This window comes from Leguminivora glycinivorella, chromosome 4, assembly GCF_023078275.1.
Source record: "Leguminivora glycinivorella isolate SPB_JAAS2020 chromosome 4, LegGlyc_1.1, whole genome shotgun sequence".
In the NCBI taxonomy this organism is placed as follows: domain Eukaryota; kingdom Metazoa; phylum Arthropoda; class Insecta; order Lepidoptera; family Tortricidae; genus Leguminivora; species Leguminivora glycinivorella.
Window position 1 is genome coordinate 9,064,894 of NC_062974.1, and position 26,728 is coordinate 9,091,621.

Sequence of the window (26,728 nt, forward strand, 5' to 3'; positions counted from 1 at the left end):
CATGTTAAAAATCAAACCGATAATTTTACGACAACAACATGTTCACCAACCTACCGGACGTGAAGTTTAGCTTAATATGGGCGTTTTTGTCATTGATCGAAATAATCTCATATGACAACACAAATTTGACAAATCATTCTATGGTCTCTGAATTGTGACAGAAGAGCCACAATCCAATCAAATGTTTGTAATTCTAGGTCCCATTTTGTGACGAAGGGTGGTGTAATTGCTGTATTTATTCCATGATTAAACTTTATTAACTTAATATGATCTGAATTGAATTTATACCTAAAACTCTTAGGCAAAAAATATTAATCACTTGTGAGGTATGCGACTACGTTGGTAAAATTGTCAATTTCTGAGGTATGTGTAAAGGAATCATTCAGCTGATTTTTGTTTACTATTCGACACATTTATTACAATTTAAACTTTTTATTTTCAGACATGTATTCATTTGAAGGGGATTTTCGGCGGAAACCGCAACAAAACTTGTCCGGGGCCAGCGCTCAGCGCAAAACTAACCGAGATGCTCTCATTCTTCAGACTCAACAACAAAGACAAAAACGAGAGGTACAGTGTACACTCATGATTCTCCATCTATTTAGTACGACTAATGATTTTTTTTCTCTGATACACCTGTAAGCTTATAATTTAATTCATGATGTCCAAAAAATTGTTTTTGACTAAAAATCACAGGAGCACAGGAAGCGTCTCAACAGCACTGTTAAAATCCAAGCATTTGTGAGAAGTTACCTGACAAGGAAACACTGCAAGCAGAGTGAGCGGGAGGACTTTGACAACATATTCCCTAAAGTCAATGCGGAAGATGTTGACATGTTGTGTGCACTGGTTGTAAAAATCCTATTTTTCTATGATGGGAAACTTGATTCTTCTAGACTGGTAAGTATAACAGCAGCGGCTGGTCCATACAAGCCGATTCCCAGCGGCTTACCTATAATTGATTACTATAGTGTGTGTTGTAGTCCTAAGGCACCCCAGAGGTGCAAAGGGCCTTCACAAGCTCGCGCCACGCCTTCCTATCTTCAGCGACCATCGTAAACCCTCAAGGTATGGCGTGGTGCTTACTATAGTAAAGTATCTAATATTGTTAAGAATTAACTAAGGTAATGGAAGAAGTGGCACAGTGGTTCGCAGCCAATGGTATGATATTGAACGTTGAAAAAACTAATATAATCCGCTTTTGCTTGCGTGGTAAAAGTGAGCACGACTTACATATAAGCTGCAACGGTCAACTTGTCCCGCAGGTGGATCAAGTTAAATACCTTGGTCTGATAATTGACTCAGGATTAACGTGGAGCCCCCATATCGACCAACTCTGTAACCGCCTGTCATCCGCTTGCTTTGCCCTGGGTAGACTTAGCACCTGCCTAAATAACAGCAACGTCAAAAAAGCTTACTATGGCTACTTTCACTCAATACTTACATACGGTATCGACCTGTGGGGTGACGCTGCGGACCGACTTAGGCCGTTTAGACTCCAAAAAAGAGCCATTCGGTGTATATCTGGAGTCCCATGGGATCACCCAGCTCAAGAACTTTTTAAACGGACAGGAATTCTCACCCTGCCGTGTGCATACATTTTCGAAGTGGCAAAATACGTGAGACGCAACATAGAACAGTTCCCGACCCGCAGCAACGCACGAGGTACGGCTTCCAGAAGGCGAAATGAACTTTATCCACCGCAAACACGACTAGCCAAGTCTAAGAAGTGTATGCATACGGTAGGACCGAAAGTATATAACAAAATCCCGCTCGAATTGAAATCAACAACCAGCGATAAATGTTTCTTTGAAAAACTCAAATCTAAACTGGTGTCTGACGCACACTATTCAATTGATTCCTATTACGAGACCTAACACTGTATCAAATGAGTAAAACTGTAAGCATACAAATATACACTATAATTATAAAATTCGCTCGCTCAGCCTTGCCTATTAATAATTATTATAATTTTTAAATCTAGCAGTAAGCATGCCAATGTACCTGACGTGTAAAATTTTATTTTATCAATAAAGGATTGTATTGTATTGTATTGTATGTTTCTTTTTGCTCAATGTTGCTGAGCAGAAATTTTCACCAGCCGCCACTGATGTTTAAGTGCTGTGCTGAAATTGTTTACTGTTAAGAAAGTAGCTTCTTCATAAGTTCTGAGCACTATGTGTTTGTAAACATGTTTGTGTCTGTATGAGCTAAGTTCATTAAGACAATGATAATATGGTAAATGGATGGTGCAACTAATTTCTCACAAACTTTTATTTAACTAGACTTGCTGGTATGTGCTTGTTTTAATGGGTCAAATCTTGGAAGATATTTAGAATAAATTCCTGATATTCAAATTAACTAAAATTTGGCTTTGTTGTAAAATATTCATGAATATGAAATAAAGCTATAGAAACTTGGTCCTAAAAAATGCATCCTCATGGTGTTTTATTGATGTTATATTAGTTTCAATTGTCACTCTGACTGTTAAAACTGAAAACTAATCAGTCAAATATGGATATCATTAAAATATAAAAGTCTACAGACATTTAACAATTAGTCAAAGCCAAAACAATAGTGACAAAATACTTCACCTAGATGGATTGTGTTATAGCAGGGCACCAATCTTCAGGGGTCCTCTTTAAAACAAAATTACCATTGTGGGCATTGTGGTCTGATGTAGAAAGAAGCCCAAGGAAATGCAGTCTTAATTAAATAATCCAAAATCCAATATCTATAATAAATAATCCATGGTTCACCATTATTTGCCTGTATGCTAGTGTGTAGCTTAGGGTGGGTCACTCCTGTATGGAGAAAAAAAAGTATTATATTTTCAATGGGCACAGTTACAAAAGCTTGCAAACTGATGCAAATAAACAATATTTCAAATTATTTTGCAATTGGAATTAATCTTCTGCCTCCGGATCCACTTTGAAGTTTTCATATATTTTTTTGTACATTTTGTATGGTGTGTGGAGTATATGTATGTATTGTCTTTTAATTTAAAATTTTGCTATTAATATATACCATTATTGGCATCGTAATAGCATGCTAAACATTCAAAGAAAATAAATGAAGAAAAAAATCTCAAAAATTTAAACCTTTTTTACACCCTGCTCCATACAAAATACAAAAACTTCAACTGAAATCTGGGCGCAAAAAATAAACATAAAAATAAAAAAAAAATTGTAGGTACACTAATTAATTACAAAATGGCACCTTTTTGTGACTGTGCCCCCTAGGAAAATAAAAAAAAGTAAAAATGACCCACCCTAGCTGTAGCTTTGTGTACTTGACCTAAACTGCAATATCTGGTTAAACACGTTAAGACTTATAATTTTAAATGTTTACAGGTGTCAGTGTCCCAGCTGTTGTTAAAACAATGGCGAAAAGTATTTCAAAATGGAGGCTGTTATATTCAAATTAGACGATTGCTTGTCCTTCATCTGCGGCTGTTAAAAGAAGGATCAGAGGTATGGTTATGATATATTGAATTAATTTTATTTTATAACTAGGGAACAAATCAAATTATTTTATTGAATATTTTTTGATTTCTTCATTTTTGTCGGGTATCACGGCGGGCGGGTGTTCTAGTGGTAATGACGTTAGCCGCGTAAGCTAAAGACTCGGGTTCGATTCCCGGCTCGGCCACCAGTGGGCCTTGTCGTTTGTTCTTTCGTGTATGATATCTATTTCAATTTATAATTTTATTTTATTTCATTGTCAAGAATTAATTTCGATATTTTCCTGACGGTCATACTACATTATGGAGTTCTTCATAAAGGATCCAAAGGCAGGTGACTACTTATCATTAGGTGGGCCACATGCTTGTTAGCCACCTTGTGATTTAAAAAAATGCATCATATTATGCCTAGAACATCCTCTCATTTGCATTCATAATGACTAAATTGAATACCATACCATGCCTTTTGGTCATTAACATAATGGTTTTTATTGTTTGCAGGTACCTTTAGCTGTACCGCTCAGAATGTTTGAAGTATTCACTTCTGTAAATTCAGCAGAAAACTCTATGAACTCTGATGAAGTTTTGAGCAATGTTGCTGGAACATTTTTATACTTAGTTAAAAGAGGTAAGTAAGAGTTGCATACAATTGCCTAATCATAATAATGCCTACTAGTCAAATCAGCTTCTTTTTAAGAACTGTCAATACCATTTGCTAATATGGAATTACTATGAAATACTGAGGAGTGACGTCAGGACTCAGGGTCAATTCATTTACTTTATATCTTTCTCTTTGACTTATTAAATAGAAATTATGTATAAACATAACTACTGTCCATATTTTTCTTCTGATTTAATTATGTGGTGCTTTATTTCGTGCACTGCATAAAATATTTTATTTTAAGTATAGGAAACTAGCCTATACTGAGCCCCTTCTTCATAGACTGTTTGTATCCAGAATGGGATAATCTTATTTTTAGCATTTAGAAAGTTTAAACAGTTTTTGCACTAAAAAAAAATAATTGTGCAACTTGCAATACATGATAAACGTGAAATCTATCTTGCTGTTATTGTTATGTTGTTTACAGGCTACTTCACAGAGCTACGGGAGCTGTTGTGCCGTAAGACGCCCCCGCTGTATGGACCTTCTCCCAACCCGCCCACGCCTCTCTGCGGAGCCCTGCTGGACCTAATACAGAGACCGCTCAATCTAACCACCCATGTTCACGTCAGTGGATATGAGTAAGTAGCTTAAGTTAGGAAAACAGGCTGAGAACGACTTATGGCCTGCCTTAGGAAATTGTGCTAAGTGACTATGTATAAAGAGGATCAAGTATTATGAGTAGTTACTGCCAAAGTAAGATATGTAATCACGGGGCATAGACTGCCATCTCTCGATACAGGCTCAAAACTTTTAAACCTCAGGTTTGACAATTTGGCTCATATTCTTATGTTAAATATTAATATTAGCGCCATCTAGCCGAGCGTCCCACAAAGGTGTAACGCCATCTAGGCCACCATACCTTTTCCTATATGGTTCTGAGGTACGTTTTTTTCTTAGACTGTAACTGTCTATACGGAGTTACATATATTATGTCTTTGCTATATACCAACATTAGCTGCCTTTCTAAATACCCATCAAATCGAAATGTCTCTTGATTGATTGATTTATATTGGTGTTTGTTATCAAAACATGACTGACATAATGACTAGTCCTTATATTTGTGTCGCTTAACTTCAAAATCGGGTAAATCCATTCTGCTTTAAGCTTGATTATGTATAAAAAAATATATACGGTGACTCATCAAGGACTTTCAGGAAATAGTATCTCTTCTCTCCCAAGCTATGATCCCACATGTTGGTAGGGTCAACTTTCCGTGTCTATCCTCTACTTCGCCATATAATGATCTACATAAATATTCTATATATAAAGATAAACTTTTTACAATGGCAATTTATGTAAATTTATTTGTTTCTTAAAACAATTGTCTTTGAACATTTATCGTCTACAGATGTAGTGCGAAAAGCAAGTTTACGGAAACGTACGAAAGTGTCATGCTATTTCAGTCAGTCTTAGTACAAGACGTACTGACACTGTCTGAAACAGCATGACAAATACGAACGTTTCCGGAAAAATACGAAGGAAAAGCTTTCCGCACTACATCTGTAGAACTTCTCTAAACATCCATTTTTTTTCAGTAACATGGTTATGTCAGAATTCGCATCAGCATTCCTCTGCAACCCGTACCCCGAGCCGGTGGAGATGTACATAATACCAGCCCTCTCCGTGGACAGCAGAAAGTTCCCGTTTCTGGCCCTCATGCAGTGCCTGCAGGATGACACCATATTCAACAAGAGCGTGCTCAACGATTCATGGCTGCTGCATTCTGTGCTGTCGCTAGAACCTCCAGGGTTTGGTAAGCTTTTGGCATATAGTCTGTGTTATGTCAATGAAATATTACATTTTCAAGATGTAATAACTTAGATTTCCTAAAGCTAATTTTACTGGTGTAGCCTATGTGGAATATTCTTTATTTCTATCTGACTACCGAATACAGAAGATTGTGTGAGAGAATATGATTAATATACCTAAACTTAAGAGACTTTAAATAATGTAAGACTTTAATTAATAATCTACTTTGGTACATAACTTAACCTACCGATATAGCAATAAAAAGCATCCTAGGTACTAATTTGGTACCAATTTCGTACAAAATCTATAGTTTATCTCATTATTGTAAAACAGTCGTTATAAATTAGTAACTAGCTTAAGAAAGCGAAATAACGTAAGGTACCGCAGGGTAAATCTCGACTGGGGGCAAATGTAACTGATACATTTTTTTCATTATTACACTATGATATTGAGTTCTACATGGATCCTCTGAACACGCCTACCGTATATAACCGGTGGACACTCTATGTAATAATGCAAACATTGTAAAACATGGAAAAACTGGACCAGTTACATTTGTCCCCCAATCGAGATTTGCCCCGCTGTACCTTAAACGATTATTAATTACACGCTTACTGTGACTCGACCAATTTTTCAATAAAAAATCGTGTCAATATCGCCTTACTGTCATTCTAAGTGGTGCGAACACTCGCATATTTTTGTACATTTCGAAATTTTGATTGGTGTACTTCTATGTAATTATCTAACCAAGAGCCCTAAAATTGTATGTCAGTTTTTGAGCTGTGTAAATGGGCCCTAATGTAAAGAATACAGTGTATGCTATTTCTTGCAGCGAACGAAATCCGCAACATCAACAACACAAGACTGCCGAACAACCCCATCGTCCTAGACTACCTTAAAATAATAGCCCAGCTCACCGTCAACGTATGCAACAAGCAAATCACGTACGAGTACGAAGACTCCCTGTACAGCCAAGAGACCGCGGCAGACAAGGACGACGATAGCGACAGCGAGACAGAACCTAATCCAACCTCTGTGCGGGAACAGATGCTGCTCACTCGGTGTATAGAAATATTGAACGAGCCGGATAGATGTGTGATGACTACTTGCTCGCAGATTACAGAGAGTGATTTGAGTGAGGACTTCTTGGATTGCTTGTCGAAGATCTGTCATAATTTGTTGCTGAGTCATAGGATGGCGTTGCATAAATATAGGTGAGTTGATGAGTTTGCACCTTTGTATAGCCTTTGTATGATTTTGCTATTAAATAAGTTATTTAACAACCAGCTAAGCAAGAAATTAAACGGCCAATATTTAGGCCCTTAAAAATCCACTATAAGAAAGCCTAAATAAGGCTAAAGAAGTCAAACATCGGAGGGGGATCAACATTTTTGTTGCTTATTTTATAGTAGCGTATAAGGTCCCGTAGTCAAGAATCTGTTCTTCTTCTTCTCTCTAACGCTCTTCGGTATTGGTGCAACATCTGCGTTGCACCAATACCGAAGAGCGTTAGAGAGAAGAAGAAGAATACAGTTGCGTATCGTAGCGTGTAATTATTGAATTCTTGGCTACGGGCCCAGGTTATCAGACTCGTCAAAAATATTAACAAATTTCGTAATTTTCAGATTACTGTACACGCTGGCGTTCAAGCCCATATTCCTACGGGGTCTATGGCACTGGCTCAGCCATATGAGTCACGAGTCTTCCTTCGGAGGGTCTGCCACGCCGCTCCTGTCCGCTCTCTCCCGTGGCATGGGCGCCGAGTCCACCGTCATAGGTAAGTCATATAGCCTGACAAAAAAAAGTTGGTCAGTCAGTGGGAACGTTTTTATTTTTATGTAATATTCATAATAAGTATGACATTATAAAGGTAAGACAATGATTCTCGCTGTCTATGGTTGAAATTGGTCAGGTATGGATTAAAGTTGTAATTAGTATAAGGGATCATTTAAGATGGCATTTTTTTTGACACAAGGTGTTCACAACAAGCAAGGAAATGCATGCGATTTCTCACTGCGTTTAAATACTCCATTTATCTCATTCCTGAAAACAGTTAAATTATTTCTATGTTTTGAAATTATTTGAAATGTAGGTATAACGAATGGAACAACAAAGCTTTAAAATTCATTTTATTTACAGGCGTCCATAGGCTACTAGCGCCGCTGGCTGTGTTCTGCGCGCTGTTCTCGCTACTTATCGGGACGTTGCACGACACGGAGTTCTGCAGGGATGTGGACGACGATGATTCCATGAGCTGCGAGTCCATTTATAACAATGGTGCGTTAAATATATTACTGATAGCACTACCTATTTTAACACATACCTATCAAGTTATGAATAACGTGGAGGATAAGGAGGAACGCCGAAATAGAGGAGTTGGTGGGCGAAGCAAATATCATCGGCATAACAAAATCCCACAGACTTCGCTGGTTCGGCCACCTACTGAGAATGGGAGAGGATCGGGCTGCTAAGAGGGCGTATCTGGGAAGACCAACTGGTGGCCGCCCGGCGGGTCGGCCCAGATACTGCTGAGAAGACAGTGTGATGGTGGATCTGTGTCAGCTACAAGCCGATAATTGGCAGGAAGCTGCGCAGGATCGGGATAAGTGGCGTGCTCTCGTTTTGGAGGCCAGGATTCTCTTTGGATCGCAGAGCCAGTTAGTTAAGTTATGAATATGGGCTAAATTGTCAAAACTGAGGTTCAAAAGTTTTAATCCTGTGTCGGGAAATATGCACCGTGACTAAACATTTTACGAGTACTTTGACAGTAATTCTCTATATTCTCGATCCTTTTTGGTGCTAAGTAATACTTTTTACCACCTCTATAGTGGGGACGTTTATCGACAAAAAGAGGCCAAACCTTTTTTTTCTTGACCAAAGCATGAAACTTGGCACAGTTGTTCCTTATATCAAAATAAGCCGATTAAGATCGGGAGCCTTCGGGAGCCTCCCCCCTGGGGCTCGGGAGGGGGGGTCAAAGTACCGCTTCACCCGGCTTTCTTTGAAAAATTCTAACATACCCCGTTTAGTTCATAGGTCATGTTTGGTATCGTTTTCGAGTAAATCAATAACGTAGAATTCATTTTTGGTACTAAAATTATAATTTAATGGTAAATAAAATAAAAAAAATGAAAAGTTTGAAATTTTCATCTATCATTTACAAATTCTAGTCATCATAAATGTCAAACTGTTTGCTTTTTCTACAAATAAAAAGTATGATATGAAAGCCTATTTAATATAGATTATGAATAATATAACTTTTACCCACCTTTACTAACGTTAAGTTTTATAAAAAAAACCTTTAAGCCGCGCGGCGTCGGGACGCCGTGAGCGTAATTTTAAAATGCCTTTATTTTAAAAAACTCTATTAGAACCCGTTTAGCTATTAGGTCATGTTTAGTATCGTTTTCGAGTAAATAAATAACGTAGAATTTAGTTTTGGTACTAAAATGACCATTCAATGTTAAATGAAATAAAAAAAAAAATTCTGTGAGTTGCAAATTCAAGTCACCATAAATATCAAACGGTTTGCTTTTTCTATAAATATAAAAATATGATATTAAAGCCTATTCACAAAGGATAGTACGCGTTCACCTACGCGAGCTTAGACTGTGTGCGGGGAACGCGCCTCTTTCATATATTTGATCGCCAGTGTCAGAGGTGTGTTAATGCATAAATAGAAAAAGATTCATTATTATTGACTCCGGTGTCGACAACGGCAACACTCGGGTCGGACCACACGATCTAAAGACCGACTGTAGCTGTTATTTATTCATTGTAGTGAATCCTGTAAGAAATTTATATAATAGTATTTTATACAATCGTGATATAATACAAAACTTTTCAGTCGAGTACCACGTGTAGTACGGTACGAGAGTGAAAAGCTTAATTATATCCCTATTGTATACAATACTTTTTCTACGAGTCATCATCTTCATCATCAATGGACGGAAATATCACCATTCATGCAAGTTAAAATTAATGTCAATAGAGTCGTTCACCGTTGTATCAACATCGAATTACCTAGCAACCAATTGTTTGTAATAACCGTCTCTGATTGGCCGATAACGCGACAGATAAAAAAAATGTGTTTCAGATGCAGGAAAATTTGCCAGATATCGCAAATTAGTATAGAAATTGTATGAAGTTCTATTTTTGAAATTATTATAGTTAACTAAAGTCAATTAACTAACTAAACTAACTAGTATGGCACTGTGATCCAAAGAGGATCTTGGCCTCCAAAACGAGAGCACGCCACTTATCCCGATCCTGCGCAGCTTCCTGCCAATTATCGGCTTGCAGCTGACACAGATCCGCCATCAAGCTGTCTCCCCTGCGGTATCTGGGCCGACCCACCGGGCGGCCACCAGTTGGTCTTCCCAGATACGCCCTCTTGGCAGCCCGATCCTCTCCCATTCTTAGTAGGTGGCCGAACCAGCGAAGTCTGTGGGATTTGGTTACGCCGATGATGTTCGCTTCGCCCACCAACTCCTCTATTTCGGTATTCCTCCTTATCCTCCACGTGCCGTCATCTCTCTTGACAGGTCCCAGGATTTTCCGGTATATCTTCCTTTCCGCTACAAGGAGCCGGCTTTCCTCTTTTTGTGTTAGTGTCCAGGCCTCACAGCCATACATTAGGATTGGTCGAATTACGGTGTTATATATCAATTATAATGAGCTTATTATAATTGAGTCGGAACTGCCATAGAGTATCCAACACTGAAAAGTTAGCACTTATTGTTTAGTCTGTGGTGTCCTAATTGACAGATTACTCATACTCACTCATAGTGTTGTGTTCCTGTCGGTGAGTAAGGCTGCCAGAGCTCAACGAGGGTGCGGTGTGCTGATGACGGGAGGACTTACGGAACTAACTTGTTCCGTCTATTGTCCTTTGAGTCGTCGGCAACCCGAACCCTCCTTAGAACTTGTACACTCCTTTTTGCTGTGTACTTAACACAGCAAAAGGGAGTGTACAAGTTTCTAATGGGGTGGCAACGCGCATGTGACACTGTTTGAGTTGCAGGCGTCCATAGGTTACGGTCCCCGCTTTACATCAGGCAGAACGTATGCTTGTTTGCCACCGACGTAGTATAAAAAAAAAAAACTCATACTCATACTATATATTCCCTTCACAGAGACATAGCTGGGTACATATGGAACTGCATAAAGAAGGCTCTACCCTCTTTATGCAGTTGCATCGGTGTTTGCAACCATTTACATTTACATCTTGTAACTTCTAAGCATATACTGGCCACTTCAGTGTTGCCTGACTGGGATGGAAGGAAGAAGGAGACGAATGGGTACCACACTACCCATTCGTCTCCTTCTTCCTTCCATCCCCAAGAAGACGGACTTGGCAAATTTTGGTGTGGCACCAACGCCTGACTCCAAACAAGAACGCCCTGAGTCCCATTTCTCAAAACTGAAAGTTACAAGTTACAAGCGGAAGTCTCTTTGCAACTTGTCATATTAGACATTGACAACCAGTTGAAAATTGTAACATGTAGCTTCCAGAAATGGGCCCCTGGTACACTGTGCGCAGTATATGCTGATGCAAGGCAGCCTCTGAAGGAGGTATGTTCTCCAATTGTCGATCTTTTCTGGTACCTAAAGAGGTAGGTACTTCGACCACTCATTCACCGTTACGCAACGACTTGGTCTGAAACAATATGTGCATTATCATTTTAGAGTCTACAACTATCAAATTACAACTTTTTGGTGGATCACGTAACCTTCAGTATTACCCACTTACGTTACGTATCATACAAAATTATTACAAACTTTAGTAGAATCTGATTTGCCTCTGATATTGCTCCATCTTGTAATAGTTTGACACCTTGGGTGGCCTGGCTAAGCTTCAAAGCCAAAAGAAAACGTTTCTAGATTAGACATAGTATGGGATAGGTACGATAAACGCAGCTTGAAACGATCAACAAGGGAGAAACATGGCCACCCAAGGCTTCAAACTATTACGAGATGGAGCAATATCATAGATAGGCTAATCAGATTCTACTAAAGTTTGTAATTATTTTGTATGATAGGTAAGTGTGTAATAGTGAAGGTGATCCACCAAAATGTTGTAATTTGATAGTTGCAGAATCTGTTTAAATAAAATGACAATGCACATATTGTTTCAGATCAAGGGTCCTTACGCAGCAGTGAATGAGTGCCGGAAGAACCTCTTTACTAGAAAAGATCGACACTTGGAGAACATACCTCCTTCCGAGGCTGCCTTACTTCATCATATACTGCCATTTGTCTAAGACTGGGGCTAAAGACATGCCAACCACACCCTTGCTGCCAACGCATTAGGACGCCACGGACTCCACTGCCAGTCTAGTGCTGGCCGAATTTTGTGACACGCTGCACTTAACGATTTAATCCGCAAGGCTCACGGCACAGCGAACATACCGACAACCCTCGAACCTGTCGGCTTGTCAGCAGCAGACGGAAAGCGGCCTGCTGGTTGCTCGCTTTTGCCTTGGTTTCTGGGACGACCCTTGGCGTGGGGCGTGACCTGTGTGGATACCTTGGCTCCGTCCAACGTCTAACGTTCGGCCCAGAAACCAGGGACTGCTGCTGCAAAACGCCCAGTTTAAACGCGCAAATATGCATTTTTAAAAAACAACTACATATTTGCGGCAATTGCATTTGAAACATTTGGACCATGGCCATCAGACACCAAGCAGTTCGTGAAGGAAGTTTCCACTAAACTTGTCTGGGTGTTTGGTGACATACGCATAGGCTTTTACATCATATTTTTTATTTAAAGAAAAAGCAAACAGTTGACATTTTTGTTGACTTGAATTTGCAAATCATAGATGAATATTTTTTTTTATTTATTTACCATTAAATTATAATTGAGTACTAAAAATAAATTCTTTGTTATTAATTTACTCGAAAACTATATCAAACATGACCTAATAGCTAAACCGGGTCTAATAGAGTTTTTAAAATAGAGGTATTTTAAAATTACGCTCGCGGCGTCCCGACGCCGCGCGTCTTAAAGTAATTTTTTTGTGGAACTTAACGTTTCTGAAGGTGGATAAAAGTTATATTTTTTATAATCTATATTAAATAGGCTTTCATATCATATTTTTTATTTATAGAAAAAGCAAACAGTTTGTCATTTATGATTACTTGAATTTGTAAATCATGGATGAAAATTTCAAATTTTTTATTTTTTTTTAATTTTACTTACCATTAAATTATAATTTTAGTACCAAAAATGAATTCTACGATACTGATTTACTCGAAACCGATATCAAACATGACCTAATAGCTAAACGGGGTCTAATAGAGTTTCTAAAATAAAGGCATTTTAAAATTACGCTCGCGGCGTCCCGACGCCGCGCGTCTTAAAGTAATTTTTTTGTGGAACTTAACGTTAGTAAAGGTGGATAAAAGTTAAATTTTTTATAATCTATATTAAATAGGCTATCATGTCATATTTTTTATTTATAGAAAAAGCAAACAGTTTGTCATTTATGATGACCTGAATTTGTAAATCATGGATGAAAATTTCAAATTTTTTATTTTTTTTTATTTTATTTACCATTAAATTATAATTTTAGTACTAAAAACGAATTCTACGTTATTGATTTACTCGAAAACGATACCAAACATGACCTATTAACTAAACGGGGTAAGTTAGAATTTTTCAAACCCAGCCGGGTGAAGCGGTAATTTGACCCCCCCTCCCGGGCCCCAGGGGGGAGGCTCCCGATCTTAATCGGCTTATTTTGATATAAGGAACAACTGTGCCAAGTTTCATGCTTTGGTCAAAAAATTTAAGGTTGTGCAATAAACTCCCCAGCTACTAACGTTCATTCTTTTTACAGATAGCAACGTATCTCACTTCCCTACCGGCGGCGGCGGCCGAGTCCACGCCTTTGAGTTTTCCGAGCTCGGCGGTCTGTGCCGGATGCTTCGGCAAGTGTGCCTCGGATTGGTGGAACTGGCGTATCCAGAATCCCGGCCGGCGGTCAATACGCAGTATCGAGATGCAGTCGGAGCGACTATAGAGCTGGCTGGTAGTCAGACGCCTGCTTGGTCACACTTATTCAAGGTATGACTAAAATAAAAGTTGGACAATGATATGGCGCAGAGACGTCAGACGTTTGTAAGGGGAGCTAGGCTATTTTCATTTCCCAGGTCCCTATACTAATGTCCCTATCGTTTCAGGTGTGCACACATCTCCTTCGTGCGTTATACGTACGTGACTCACGCCTGTGCTTCATGCCGCCCGGGTCGTGGCCGGTGCGAGGTTGCGTGCCAGAAGGAGCCGCCGCTGTATTAGTAGTGGCCGGTACTCACGTGCGACCCAATCCGCGTCAGTTGCGCCGCCCGCAACACCACCTACATCATGTGAGGGACCAGGGTAAGTGTCTGTAATACTGATGACAATGATGTACTTTGCAGTGGCGGGGCGTGAACATTTTCGTTGGTAAAGCCGGAGGGGTTTTTGGCATCTGTTTTGTATGGACTTCTAACAGATACTAGAGAATTTTAGGGAACCCGTTGGGAATCGAGTTGTATCGACGCTCCGCCACTGGTACTTTGTCAAATTTCGGTAGGCGTAGCAGTGTCTTCACTCTTCGCCTTAGCACCGGCGACCGCGAACCGACGGAGGAACCCAGTAGTACGTGTTTCATGTTAGGCCGGTGCGCGGCAGCGTTCCAGAAGGCGCGGCCGCTTTACTAGTATTAGCCGGTACTCACGTGCGGCCCAATCCGCGTCAGTTGCGTCGTCCACAACATTTACATCATGTGACGGACCAAGATGAGTGTGTGTTCTTCTCCCGGGTTCTCATGATGCTTATAAAGCCTGACCTTCTATAGATGACCACGCGCCATGTTGCGGAATTTCATTAGAACTATTTTCTTCACACTATACTGAACTGTCATTACATACATCAGATAACAGCGCCCTCTTGACAAAGTCATATATTTCAACACCCTAAAAATCCATAGATAAATTTATTTTCTAGTTTAACTCAAGTTCTATAGTGCGAGTATTTTGAGTCTGATGATATTTTACAGATGAGGGACCACCGCTAACAATCAAAGAGCTCCGGACAGTCACTATTCTAAGAGAAATCCCGTTCGTCGTTCCGTTTGCCACGAGAGTCCTTATATTCCAAGGATTACTCGTTAGGTGAGTTTACATACTTTTATTTTATAAAATTAAATTGTTTGAATTTATCTGTAATATAATAATAATAATGTTCCTTCTTTACTTTTCCAGAGAAAAGCACGATCACTGGTATGAGATGTCAAACTTCAACGAGGGACCTTCAATAAACATTAGTGTACGGCGGACGCATCTGTATGAAGATGCTTTTGACAAACTCAGTCCTGACAATGGTAAGCCACCAAATTTTTATTAATAGTGGTTTTCTTTAGCTTTTGTGATTGATGGATTATTTATTATTTAAATCAATAAATGTATAAAAATCTTATATATAATACCAACCTGACATGTAACTTTGTTATTAATAAACTATTTCAGTACATTTCAATTGGTGTTGAAATACATTTACATCACATCGTTGGGGGTCAAAATGTCGTACATATGTATAATTTAATTGCAGAGCCGGACATGAAATTAAAGCTGCGAGTGCAGCTCATCAACCAGGCGGGAGCCGAGGAGGCGGGCGTCGACGGCGGCGGACTGTTTAGGGAATTCCTATCAGAGTTACTGAAGTATGATTTAGATTTAGATAATCTAAAATATTTAGATTTAGATTTATTTATTTCATAATATAAAGTTACAATATAAATTATTTTAAGTTAATCTATACGAATTTATATTATGATCGTCAAGTTATTACTATAAACAATATCAAAAGCAATTATAATACAATTTAATACTACCTACTTAAATTAAAAAATATAAATGGAAATTAGTCACGATGTAAATTTTTATATAAAAAGGAAAATAAATTATAATTTAGTCACAATGTCAATTTTTACATAAAAAAGGGAAAATGAAAAAGAATAGGTATCTCATAATGATCGTCAAAGTAAAATTAAAGTAAAAAGAATAATGAATTACAGTCAATTTGTAGTAGGTATTATATGTCATTTCCATATATTCCTTTACAGAGTAGCTTGTATCTCTATCTATCTCTTCTATATCTTTTAGCGAGCCTGTATTTCCTACGAGGATAATTAGTTGATTATTGTTATTATGTGTACTTCTCATGTGGAGTGTTTATCGTCAGATGACTCAGCCAGACTCGTTATATTTTGATGTATCACTGCCAGACCACATACTTCTGTATTTTAGATCCCCAAAAGTGACCGTTTATTAGTAGTTATAAAATGGAAGTTCAGAAATGCTGTAAACGGATAATGAAATTAGGCTCATTTTATTTGCTATGTTTTTTCAGATCGGCGTTTGACCCCAACAGAGGCTTGTTCCGGCTGACGAAAGACAACATGCTGTACCCCAATCCCGGGGTACATTTGCTGTATGACGACTTTCCTATGCATTACTATTTTGTTGGCAGAATGCTTGGCAAGGTAAGCATTATCAGAATAAAAATAGAAAAACTTTTCATTAGTCAAAACAATAATGTGTAGGTGTTAATTCAACGTTCTAGAACACCATACCATAGGAACAAAATTTGCACTTATCATACTACGAATAACCTATTGGAGCGTCATTATGCTTAAAAAGCGAGAACCTTTAGTGTTAGAAAGGCAAATTTATACAAACCATAAATAGACGATTTCGCATAAAAATGATAATTAAAACCGAAATAAATTACACATATGAAAGAAAAAGTGACCAAGTCCTCTGGTGCCTGAGGCTGGAATCGAACCAGCGTACTTTCCAATCGCGGGAAATGCCTCTTAATCCGCTCGGCCACCCAGGTCACAGCTGTCGAGGTCGAAATTATCTCTCATATGAGTAATCTATACAAGGACTCGTAGCGCCCTCTGTCCACCCCTAGGGCAGAACGGTATGGTTCTTGCCCCCCGTGTAAACCAAACTCAGGTTGGTTTCGACACAGCTCGAGAGATGGCGCTGCTAAATCAATTCTAATGAACACAAGTTAAATTATAATCTATTGAAAATATTTCTTTCATATGTGTAATTTATTTCGGTTTTAATTTATATACATAGTAGTGTGACTACTTTAAGACAGCACTAGTTGAAATATTTTCAATAGATTATAATTTAACTTGTGTTCATTAAAAATGATAATTATTTAAAGTCAGCGTTTGTTGAATTCATTTGAAAAAAAGAACTCCAACAAGTGTTACCTTTTTGCAGGCATTATACGAGAACCTTTTAGTGGAACTACCGTTAGCCGAATTCTTCCTCGGAAAGCTGTGTTCCTCCCGCGAGCCCGACGTTCACGCGTTGGCGTCTCTAGACCCGGCGTTATACCGTGGATTGCTCATGTTGAAGTCACATCGGCGGCAGGATGTGCCTGACTTGGGGCTGGATTTTACGATAGTAAGCGACGAGCTAGGAGAACAACGGGTGAGTGAAATAAGACAGAGTGATAAGTTATAGAACTTATAAAAGCAATAAGTACGTTGAATTTTTGTTTAGAAGCCTGACGTACGAAAAATTCATTTTCCTTTTCTTTTTTGTTACAGATAGAAGAATTAAAACCTGGTGGAGCTAACATTCCAGTAACGTCTGAAAATAGGATAGAATACATACATTTAGTAGCCGATTACAAATTAAACAGGTAATTCGGAATCATATTGATTCGAGCATTATACCAATTAAGGTCTTAGTAGCTTAGATGACAGAGTGATGGAATAGTGATACAGAGGCCGAGAGTTCGTCTCAATAAAGATTGAAAAATGACTTCACATTTTAGTTTTATAGTAATTACTCGTGTAACTTATCAATATCTCTTATTTCTAGACAAATAAGGTCGCAGTGCAACGCGTTCAAACGCGGCCTAACATCAGTAGTGAATGCGGAGTGGCTCCGAATGTTCTCCTGCCGAGAACTACAGCTGCTCATATCGGGTGCAGAAGTTCCAATAGACCTGGAAGACCTGAGGGCACACACGCAGTATGCTGGTGAGATATTGTCTTATTGTCAGATAAGGTCTACTTTCAGTAGTGAATGCGGAGTGGCTCCGAATGTTCTCCTGCCGAGAACTACAGCTGCTTATGACCTGGAAGACCTGAGGGCACACACGCAGTATGCTGGTGAGATATTGCTTTATTATTCGGTAGATGAGGTGCAAGCCTAAATTCAGTTGCACATATTAGACACTGGCGATCAAATATATGAAAGAGTCTAAGCTCGTGTAGGTGGACGCGTACCAAACTTGACAGGTCGACTGGTCACGTTTTTGACAGGTGGTAACTGAGCTGGTGGGTGGCACTGTCAGCGGGGAGCGGAAGTGGTCATACTGTACGATAGTACTCTTTATTATACTGTATCAGTAGTAAACGCGGAGTGGCTCCGAATGTTCTCATGCCGAGAACTACATCTGCTCATATCGGGTGCAGAAGTTCCAATAGACCTGGAAGATTTGTGAGCACACACGCTGCTGGTGAGACATATCTCTTATTGTTAGGTTGTAGATAAGGTGCAACGCGGACTAACATCAGAAGTAAACGCGAAATGGTTCCGAATGTTCTTATACCAAAAACTACAGCTGCTCATATCGGGCGTGGAAGTTCCGATAGACCTGGACTAGACGATCTTAGGGCGCACATGCAGTTTGCTGGTATCGCTCTATTTTAATCTTCCTCTATGTCTTTCAAATAACGTTGGTGCTATGCTTTCAAATGTTCTAATACCGAGAACTGCACCTGCTTATCTTTCTTTATGTCGGAAGTAGCCGTTCACCACAGTGACATTGACACTTGACACTGACATTTCGGTGCCTATTTCTTGGTTGATAAGTGACATTGTTACTCAGCATCAATATTTCCTTGTTGAAGGCGTAGTGTCACTGTCGGGCGACAATTGTCACTGTTGTGAAATATGCCACTGGTGGTAGTGGATCGGGTGGTGCACTCATTGTGGCCTACCACTGCGATTCTACGTCTCTCATGTTATGATTCATAAATTAATGCGCTTGTTCTTGGCAGGTGGATTCTCCGCGACGCACCCAACGGTGCAGTGGTTCTGGAAGGTGGTGGAAAACTTCGCGGATGCACAGCGTCGGCAGCTGCTCAAGTTTGTCACCAGCTGCTCAAGGCCACCACTACTGGGTTTCAAGGTAAGGGCTCTAATCCGGATATTTTTTTTAACCAGAAGAGCCGATCTCGATATAAGTAACTATCATACGGTTGTACCCCAGGGATGCCAGGGGGCGCCACTAGCTTTTGGGAATTGTGTCATACCTATACTTGAAAACTTCAACCCTTGCCATCGTGACCGAATGGACGAGAGGTTCAGGCATCCGTGGGTAAAACGGAGGACGCTGGTTCGATTCCAGATTTGTCACTTGAAGAAGGAAGACGTGGTAATTTTTTCTTTGTATTTGACATTTATTTCCGTTTAAAGTAACTCAGCTCTTTAAAAACATTGTAGGTAATTTTGACGACATAAAAACTGCTCGAGTATATTTCGTCAATTTTACTTACGGTACTCGAAGTCCTATTAGTCTTGATTCTTTCGGTATCTGAGTATCTCTCAGGTCTTATAATGTAATATATTTTTGTACGCTGGCGCGCGGAATTTGTGGAATTCTAGTTTGGCTGGACGGCTGTTAATCTGTTAAGAATCAATTTTGTTGCAACTATTAAGAGAAATGCTATATTCGTCAAACTGTTTATACAGGATCTTCAACCCCCGTTCTGCATCCAATCTGCCGGCGCATCCGACCGGCTGCCGTCGTCTTCGACCTGCATGAACCTGCTCAAGCTGCCCGAGTTCCACTCCGAGCAGCAACTACACGAGAAGCTGCTCTACGCCATACAGGCCGGCGCCGGCTTCGAGCTCAGCTAGAGTGAGTCCGCACTAGTATTACAGCACGCGTGCGACAGGGACAGCACTACTCCTCAACCTGCATGAACCTGCTCAAGCTGCCCGTTCCACTCCGAGCAACAACTACACGAGAAGCTGCTCTACGCCATACAGGCCGGCGCCGGCTTCGAGCTCAGCTAGAGTGAGTCCGCACTAGTATTACAGCACGCGTGCGACAGGGATAGCACTACTCCTCAACCTGCATGAACCTGCTCAAGCTGCCCGAGTTCCACTCCGAGCAGCAACTACACGAGAAGCTGCTCTACGCCATGCAAGCGGGCGCCGGCTTCGAGCTCAGCTAGAGTCCGCACTAGTATTACAGCACGGGAGTGACAGGGACAGCATTAGTGTCTTCTCAAGCTGCCCGAGTTCCACTGAGCAGAAATTGAACGAGAATCTGCTAGAAGCCATACAGGCCGGAGCCGGCTTCGAGATCAGCTAAAGTAGTAGTAGTAGTAATCACTTTATTGTGTACAACAGATTTATATACAGTTTACAGGAACAGAGGTACAAAGGCGAACTTATCCCTATAAGGGATCTCTTCCAGCTAACCTTAGATTAGATGAGAGGAACATTACAGTAGGTAAGATAGACAAACTTACAGAAGTACAATAAAGGTCAGAAATAAACCAAAATAATGTCCACAAGTAAATAAACTACTAAATACATAAATACTAAATAATATTATGAAATAAACTACATACAAGAATACACAAATAAAATACGATATACGTAGTGCGGTCCAAAAGTTTCCGGCCTAACAAAGAAAGGGCTTACAATACATATCTTTACAATTTTATTTTTATTTTTTAATATAGTCTTCCTCTGTCACAACGCACTTTTCAAATCTCGTTAAAAGCTTCTCCATCACCTAATAAAAATAATACTTGAAGATTTTTGTCCTCAAAATCGGCCTAAACCGCACGGGTGACTTCGTCAACCGAAGATTTTTTTTTCTACTTCAGTCTACCTTAAGTTTTTAGAATAAATAATAATCACTTGGGGTCACATCTCGAATATAAGGTAGGTGCGGAATTTTTTTGAAGACACATTTCGTCATAGCAACCTTGTACAATGAAGCAGCGTGAACAGGGATATTGTCGCGGAGATGCCTTTGTGCCTCTGTTAAGTTTTTGAAGACTATTCTGCATAAAACACGAATTTCAAATTCTACTGACCTAAACCGAAGAATTCAAAAGAAGCTCTGCGAACTTTTATCTAGAGATGGGCATTATTCATTTTTTTTAATTGTGGTACTTGTGAATGGTTTATGTAAGTATACAGTTATAAAATATTTTGCTTTGTCTAGCCTCCTAAGGGCCAAGGTCCTACCTATAGTACTTATTTCGTTTGATGAAATTTAAATCATATTCAATTGGAACAGAGTCGCATTTGTTTTGTTTCGTAAAATTTTCAAACAAAACCAAAACCAACCCTATTCCCTGGAATAAAGGTTCATATTTTAGTGACAAATTCTGGATTTTTCATTTGTATGGCTGGGCCTTAGGAGGCTAGGGCTAAGTTGATCAATGTCTCCTAATACTTATTTATTTTCTTTTCAGGTCACAGTCATGAGAACAAACTTGTATGCGTGCAAATAACTTAATGAATTATTTTGAAAGATTTTTCATGAATAGTACATCTAAATGTGATAATATTATATCTAATGACGTTCAGTGTCTTATTGTGTATATAGTAAAATGTTACCCTATCCGCTCACTCACTTTATTTTAAGATCATGCATATAATCGTACGATTGCAGTATGTTTATTTTTTTATGTTCCTATTTTATAATAAATATCTTGACGTATTTAAAATACTTGGTATCATCAATTCATCACACGAAGAAGCGGGTTTAAGTATATATTGGCCTGGTTCTCGAAAAAGGGACTTTAAAGTGGCTAGAGGCGTACACAAGTGGCCAATATTTTCGCTACCTAGCGTGAACGACTAGCTACTTGTCTATGCGCCTTGGCCCTTACGCAAATATTGACTATGCTCCAATAAAATGAGACTTTACATCGAATTATAGTCCCTAGTAACGACTCATTAGACCATAGTTTCAATATAATTTTATGTGAATCTACTTCTACGTGTAAATATATTGGCAAAACACCGTATTTGTGTAAGTAGCTAGTCTGGATTGATAATGTTTATATTTGACGTGTAATAGGAAATGATTATTATGAAATTTCGAATGCAATTGTACATAGTCACAACGACTGTTTAGTTGAGGCACAATTCTTGCACATTTTTATTAAAAAAACACGATACGAATTCAGAGCTTGTATTCTGTTTTGAAACACGTTTCGTATCGAAATCGAGAGAACTTCCTAAAATCATGATAAAACTGTCGATTCGAAATTTTGTCGTTAATGGGGTGAGTAAAATTGCCGGAGGCTGTGCACATTTTTTATTGTTAATTAAATGTGAATAACAACTATGATTCTTAAACTGTATGTTTAATAAGTCAGCCAGTACGTTTTCTTATTAGTTACTGAATATCATGGTTAAATATATCGTCACTACTTTGAAAAAATCTCGTATCTCACGCTGCTCCTCAAAGTTAAAACGCAGTAAGTATATATGCATTCAATATATACTACAATTTTCTTTTCATTGACAGACGAAGATAAAAGGTTTTTTTAAAGTAGTGACGATATAGTCATATTGACACCAGCATAAATAAGATCGAATGGTGAATTACTAACAGTAATTTTTATTAAGTAAGTTATGCTTTTTAGTATTGAAAACAAGTCAAGAAATTTGGCTCAACTACACAGTCGTAATTAGTTAAATGGTTGGGTATAAATGCATAGTTAGTTATATTTACCGTGTCGGTCTGGTACCTGTATATTATCCGTGACGATTTGTGTCAAATTTGCGTTTTTATTTTAGATTCTATATTTTTAGTACCTATTTAATAAAGTTGTCGTACCCTTCACTCATGTTTTTTTTTATTTACACAAACCTTTCGTATTGATAATTGTGACATTTTACAAGTAAAGGTATAGTATGGCAGTTGGAGTTTAGATAAATGACGTCGTTTAGACGAATCACAGACGAATGTCGTCCCATTGACACATAGCACACAGAAAATCCCCTCTTGTTCGCCCTTTGCCCCTCCTGAATGCTCTCTTAGCATCAGCACCTGAGTGCGATTTATTTGCTGGCAGATGGAGTGCTGTGCGCGATGAATTATTGAGGTTCTGCGAGAGGATGGATGTACGTCTTTCAACAGTTTATCATGTATAAAAAATGTTTTGTACTTGTTTTTAGTTTTTAGTTTTGCAGTGATTTAGTATTTAATACTGTCATGCTGTATCACTATTTTTTGAAATAAATAAATAAATAAATAAATAAAATATTGATTTGAAAGGGACACTACAATGTTGCCACTTTTTAATTTTTACTCTTTATGGTCAGACTGTAGCACTGCATTAGCATATTAGGTACCTTAGTCCATAGAACGTCACAACTTTTACGCTTATGAATAGCTTTTGTCAGATTAAGCTGGTTTACGTAAGTAAAATTCAGTTTTAGTAAAAACTAAGTACGTGTCGCGTTTAAATAATGTTGAATATATAAAATAAAACTATGGAAACGGATTAAGTATATCTCGTATAATGAATTTACAATTCATCCCGACACTTACTTACATGAGTAACTATCGCGGTAACCGATGACAATATTAATGTTGAATTTATTTCCATACTAGCTTTTGCCCGCGGCTTCGCTCGCGTTAGAAAGAGACAAAAAGTAGCCTATGTCACTCTCCATCCCTTCAACTATCTACACTTAAAAAATCACGTCAATTCGTCGCTCCGTTTTGCCCTGAAAGACGGACAAACAAACAGACACACACAGTTTCCCATTTTTTCCCAACCTCGGGGACGACCCAGACATGGAGCGAGAACAAAGGGCCCTGTCGGTGCGGGCGAATATGATAGCACGAAGGTTTGCTGGTTGCTCAAGGGGAGTTAAGATTACACTCTTTAGAGCATTTTGTACGTCCCTGTATACCTGCAGCCTTTGGGTTCAGTACACGCAACGGGCCTATAGGGCCCTTCGGGTCCAGTATAATAACGCGTTCCGGGTGATAGTGGGACTGCCTCGCTTCTGTAGCGCATCAGGTATGTTTTCTGAGGCGCGCGTTGATTGCTTTCAGACGACCTTGCGCAAGCGCGCCGCATCCCTGGTGCGCCGGGTGCGGGACAGTCCCAATATCATCCTGAGAATGATAGCGGACAAGCCTGATTGTCCGCTATTGCTACACTGTGCGGGATTACATTCCCCTTTGACCACCATACAGTGGTAGCTCTGTAGGTTAACTTTATATGTAAATATTTTAGATTTAGGCTCCTACTAACCCTTAATTAATTGTCACTTTCATTCATGTATGTACTAACAAAATATGTGTCTCTGTTACACGAAATAAATAAATAATAATAATAATTTATAATATTAGTATGGATACTAAATAGTTACGGCGCACGTCTTACCTACTGCTGCCGTCAAACAATCTTTTGCGGTCAAAGGGTTAACACAAACAGCCCTTTATACTGCCAAGCGTCATTTAATAAGGCCCGTCGTAAACACGTAGTCTCGTACGCGCTGTGAGCGAGTGTAAAGATAATCGTGATAATAGCCCCGCTTGACGGACGATGGTATCGGGACCACCGGTCGAGACTCCGTATTCGTCCTGCGGCAACGTCCTTGCAACGTGCAAGGTTTATCGCGATGGAATTCCGTTGATTGTTGAGTAGTAGGAGTAAGCCTGGGCGTGGGCATGTAGCTCGTATGGCACTTTTGAGGCAGCTTTTGGAGAAAATCCTTCACGGAGCTTCTTCGCGAGCACCTTCAGCTATAAAATATAATAGCTCCGGTTGACAGACGATGGTATCGGGACCACCGACCACCGGTCGAGACTCCGCAGCAACGCTTCGTCCTGCGGCAACGTTCTTGCAACGTACAAGGTTTATCGCAGATACGATGGAGTTCCGTTAAATTGGCTTTAAGGTGAGGCGAAACGAAGTGAGATTTGGGCGTAACCTGTAAGTCGACTAATGGTACAAGAGGCTACTAGCATGCAATTTTTGGTGAGAATCACGCTCACATCCCTCAGAGAAAAGGGAGAACGCGTTGGTGGCTATGCAGCCGTAACAAAAATGCACAAAAAGCGTAAGACAGACGAAGTGTGAAAAAGAGGCCTACCTACTCGTACATAAATAGGATTGGTAAATGTTAAAATAAGATAACTTGAGCTCGATTAAAGTGCGATAAGCGATCAAGTACTCCGACTGCTCCGATGGTCCTCATTTCCTAAAAATACAGTGTATGTGTGGCGCTCAAATTGAGTATACGAGCATATACATATATAATTACATATTGACATAAAATTTTAGCAAGCAACAACGTAGCGAATGCTAAGATCATGGTGATAAGAGCTCGCGCGGATCGCATGATGAACGATATCGCTTTGTGATCACCGGATGAGATCACTAAAGTATAAAAGTACCTATAGGTACGTAGGTAGTACCTAGTAGTACTAAGGTACGTCCCTCTTACCGCATGTAATTGCGTTATTTTTCTACTCTATGAAGTATTAATGAAGTTCATAAACAATAAAATAATAATGCGTTCAAGTCAAATGCATACGTTTTTAGATACGAAAACTTTATTACCTACTTTACTAATACTTAATACGTATATTTTTTTTAATACAAAAACAAGCTTTAAAATATCGAAATGTACAAGTTTTGTTGATATCACATTTAGATATGAACATTAAGAAATAAATTGTGTTTGTGTAATGTCCTCTTGTCGTTGTATCTACCTAGATATATGGTACCTAATGAAGAGGCATCCATATAAAAAGCTATCAGTCTTATTGTTCAATCTCCGGGTGTTGTTCACATTCAAAACTTCATATGTGATTTTTTCAACACATTTATTTGCCAAAAAAAGTAGACAATAATAAAACATTTACAATTTAATTACATATAATTTGCGATGGAATATCGTTCGCTAGTTTACATGTAGAACAGCGACATCTAGCGAATTATCCTGACATCAAAAAAACTGATAAGAACGCTTATACATTCTACGGCAACAAGGGGTTAGTCAGTTTGCCGAAGTGACAGCGACATCTAGCGAGCAATCTTATTATTAAATTAATATTAGGGTTTAACACTTTAACATTCCGCCCACCAAGGACAGAACGTCCTTCTTTGTAGACCGCCCACCGTGACGGTCACTATTAGGGATGCAATATATTAGATAGAGGTTTATAATCATTTACATTGACATGCATGCGGAATAAGAGCAGTTAACTAGAGATAGGCAATATACACAATTTGGAGGTCGGTCGTTTAATAATAGAGTTCCCACATTTTAAAGACACAACTCTTGTCAGGTTATCTGTCCCAGGAAACTTCTGAACGATTCTACCAAATAACCATTTGGTTGGAGGCAAGTCATCTTCCTTCACCAGAACAATATCTCCAACTTCAGGTTCAGGTGTTTTAAATGCCCATTTATATCGGTGTAAAAGATGAACTAGATATTCACTCGACCATCTGCGCCAAAAGCATTGCAACATTCTCTGAGTCAACTGCCATCGTTTCAAAGAACTGATATTCGATTCTTCATAATTTACTTCTGGTATTGTTACAAGAGCCTCTCCAACAAGAAAATGGCCAGGAGTCAATGGGCTTGGATCGTTGGGATTACTAGGCAGCATGGATATCGGCCTAGAATTCAAACAAGCCTCAACTTGGCACAGAAGAGTGGCCATCTCTTCATATGTTAAGGTTGATTCACCAATGACCCGTTTTATATGAAATTTGGTAGATTTTATACCCGCCTCCCATAATCCACCAAAATTTGGCGCT

At 39.1% G+C, this 26,728-nt stretch overlaps 1 protein-coding gene across 4 annotated transcripts; it reads left to right on the forward strand.

The window, feature by feature from the left end:
* The first annotated feature begins 165 nt into the window (after nucleotides 1-165).
* LOC125225407 (ubiquitin-protein ligase E3C) lies at nucleotides 166-22,779 on the forward strand. Of its 4 annotated transcripts, none has more exons than XR_007176982.1 (22): nucleotides 166-363; nucleotides 443-570; nucleotides 697-900; nucleotides 3,354-3,473; nucleotides 3,965-4,091; nucleotides 4,552-4,705; nucleotides 5,663-5,880; nucleotides 6,709-7,090; nucleotides 7,502-7,653; nucleotides 8,016-8,153; nucleotides 13,718-13,944; nucleotides 14,061-14,256; nucleotides 14,918-15,032; nucleotides 15,123-15,241; nucleotides 15,469-15,580; nucleotides 16,270-16,402; nucleotides 17,160-17,372; nucleotides 17,492-17,586; nucleotides 17,769-17,929; nucleotides 18,956-19,086; nucleotides 19,650-20,138; nucleotides 21,398-22,779. XR_007176982.1 is itself a non-coding variant. In XM_048129112.1 (22 exons), the coding sequence occupies exons 2-21, from the start codon at nucleotides 445-447 to the stop codon at nucleotides 19,815-19,817; spliced, it is 3,291 nt and encodes a 1,096-aa protein (XP_047985069.1). In that variant the 5' UTR covers nucleotides 166-363; nucleotides 443-444; the 3' UTR covers nucleotide 19,818; nucleotides 21,398-22,779. The 4 variants fall into 4 exon arrangements, 1 of the variants encoding a protein (XP_047985069.1); XR_007176983.1 differs by having other exon boundaries at nucleotides 19,650-19,977; XM_048129112.1 differs by having other exon boundaries at nucleotides 19,650-19,818.
* The last annotated feature ends 3,949 nt before the right edge of the window (nucleotides 22,780-26,728 follow it).

Bases quoted from the DNA above. Each gene is read 5' to 3' on its own strand.
- LOC125225407 (XM_048129112.1), top strand. From the start codon at position 445: ATGTATTCATTTGAAGGGGATTTTCGGCGGAAACCGCAACAAAACTTG. The intron at 901-3,353 runs GTAAGTATAACA...AAATGTTTACAG, and splicing joins AACTTGATTCTTCTAGACTG to GTGTCAGTGTCCCAGCTGTT. The intron at 16,403-17,159 runs GTAAGCATTATC...ACCTTTTTGCAG, and splicing joins TTGGCAGAATGCTTGGCAAG to GCATTATACGAGAACCTTTT.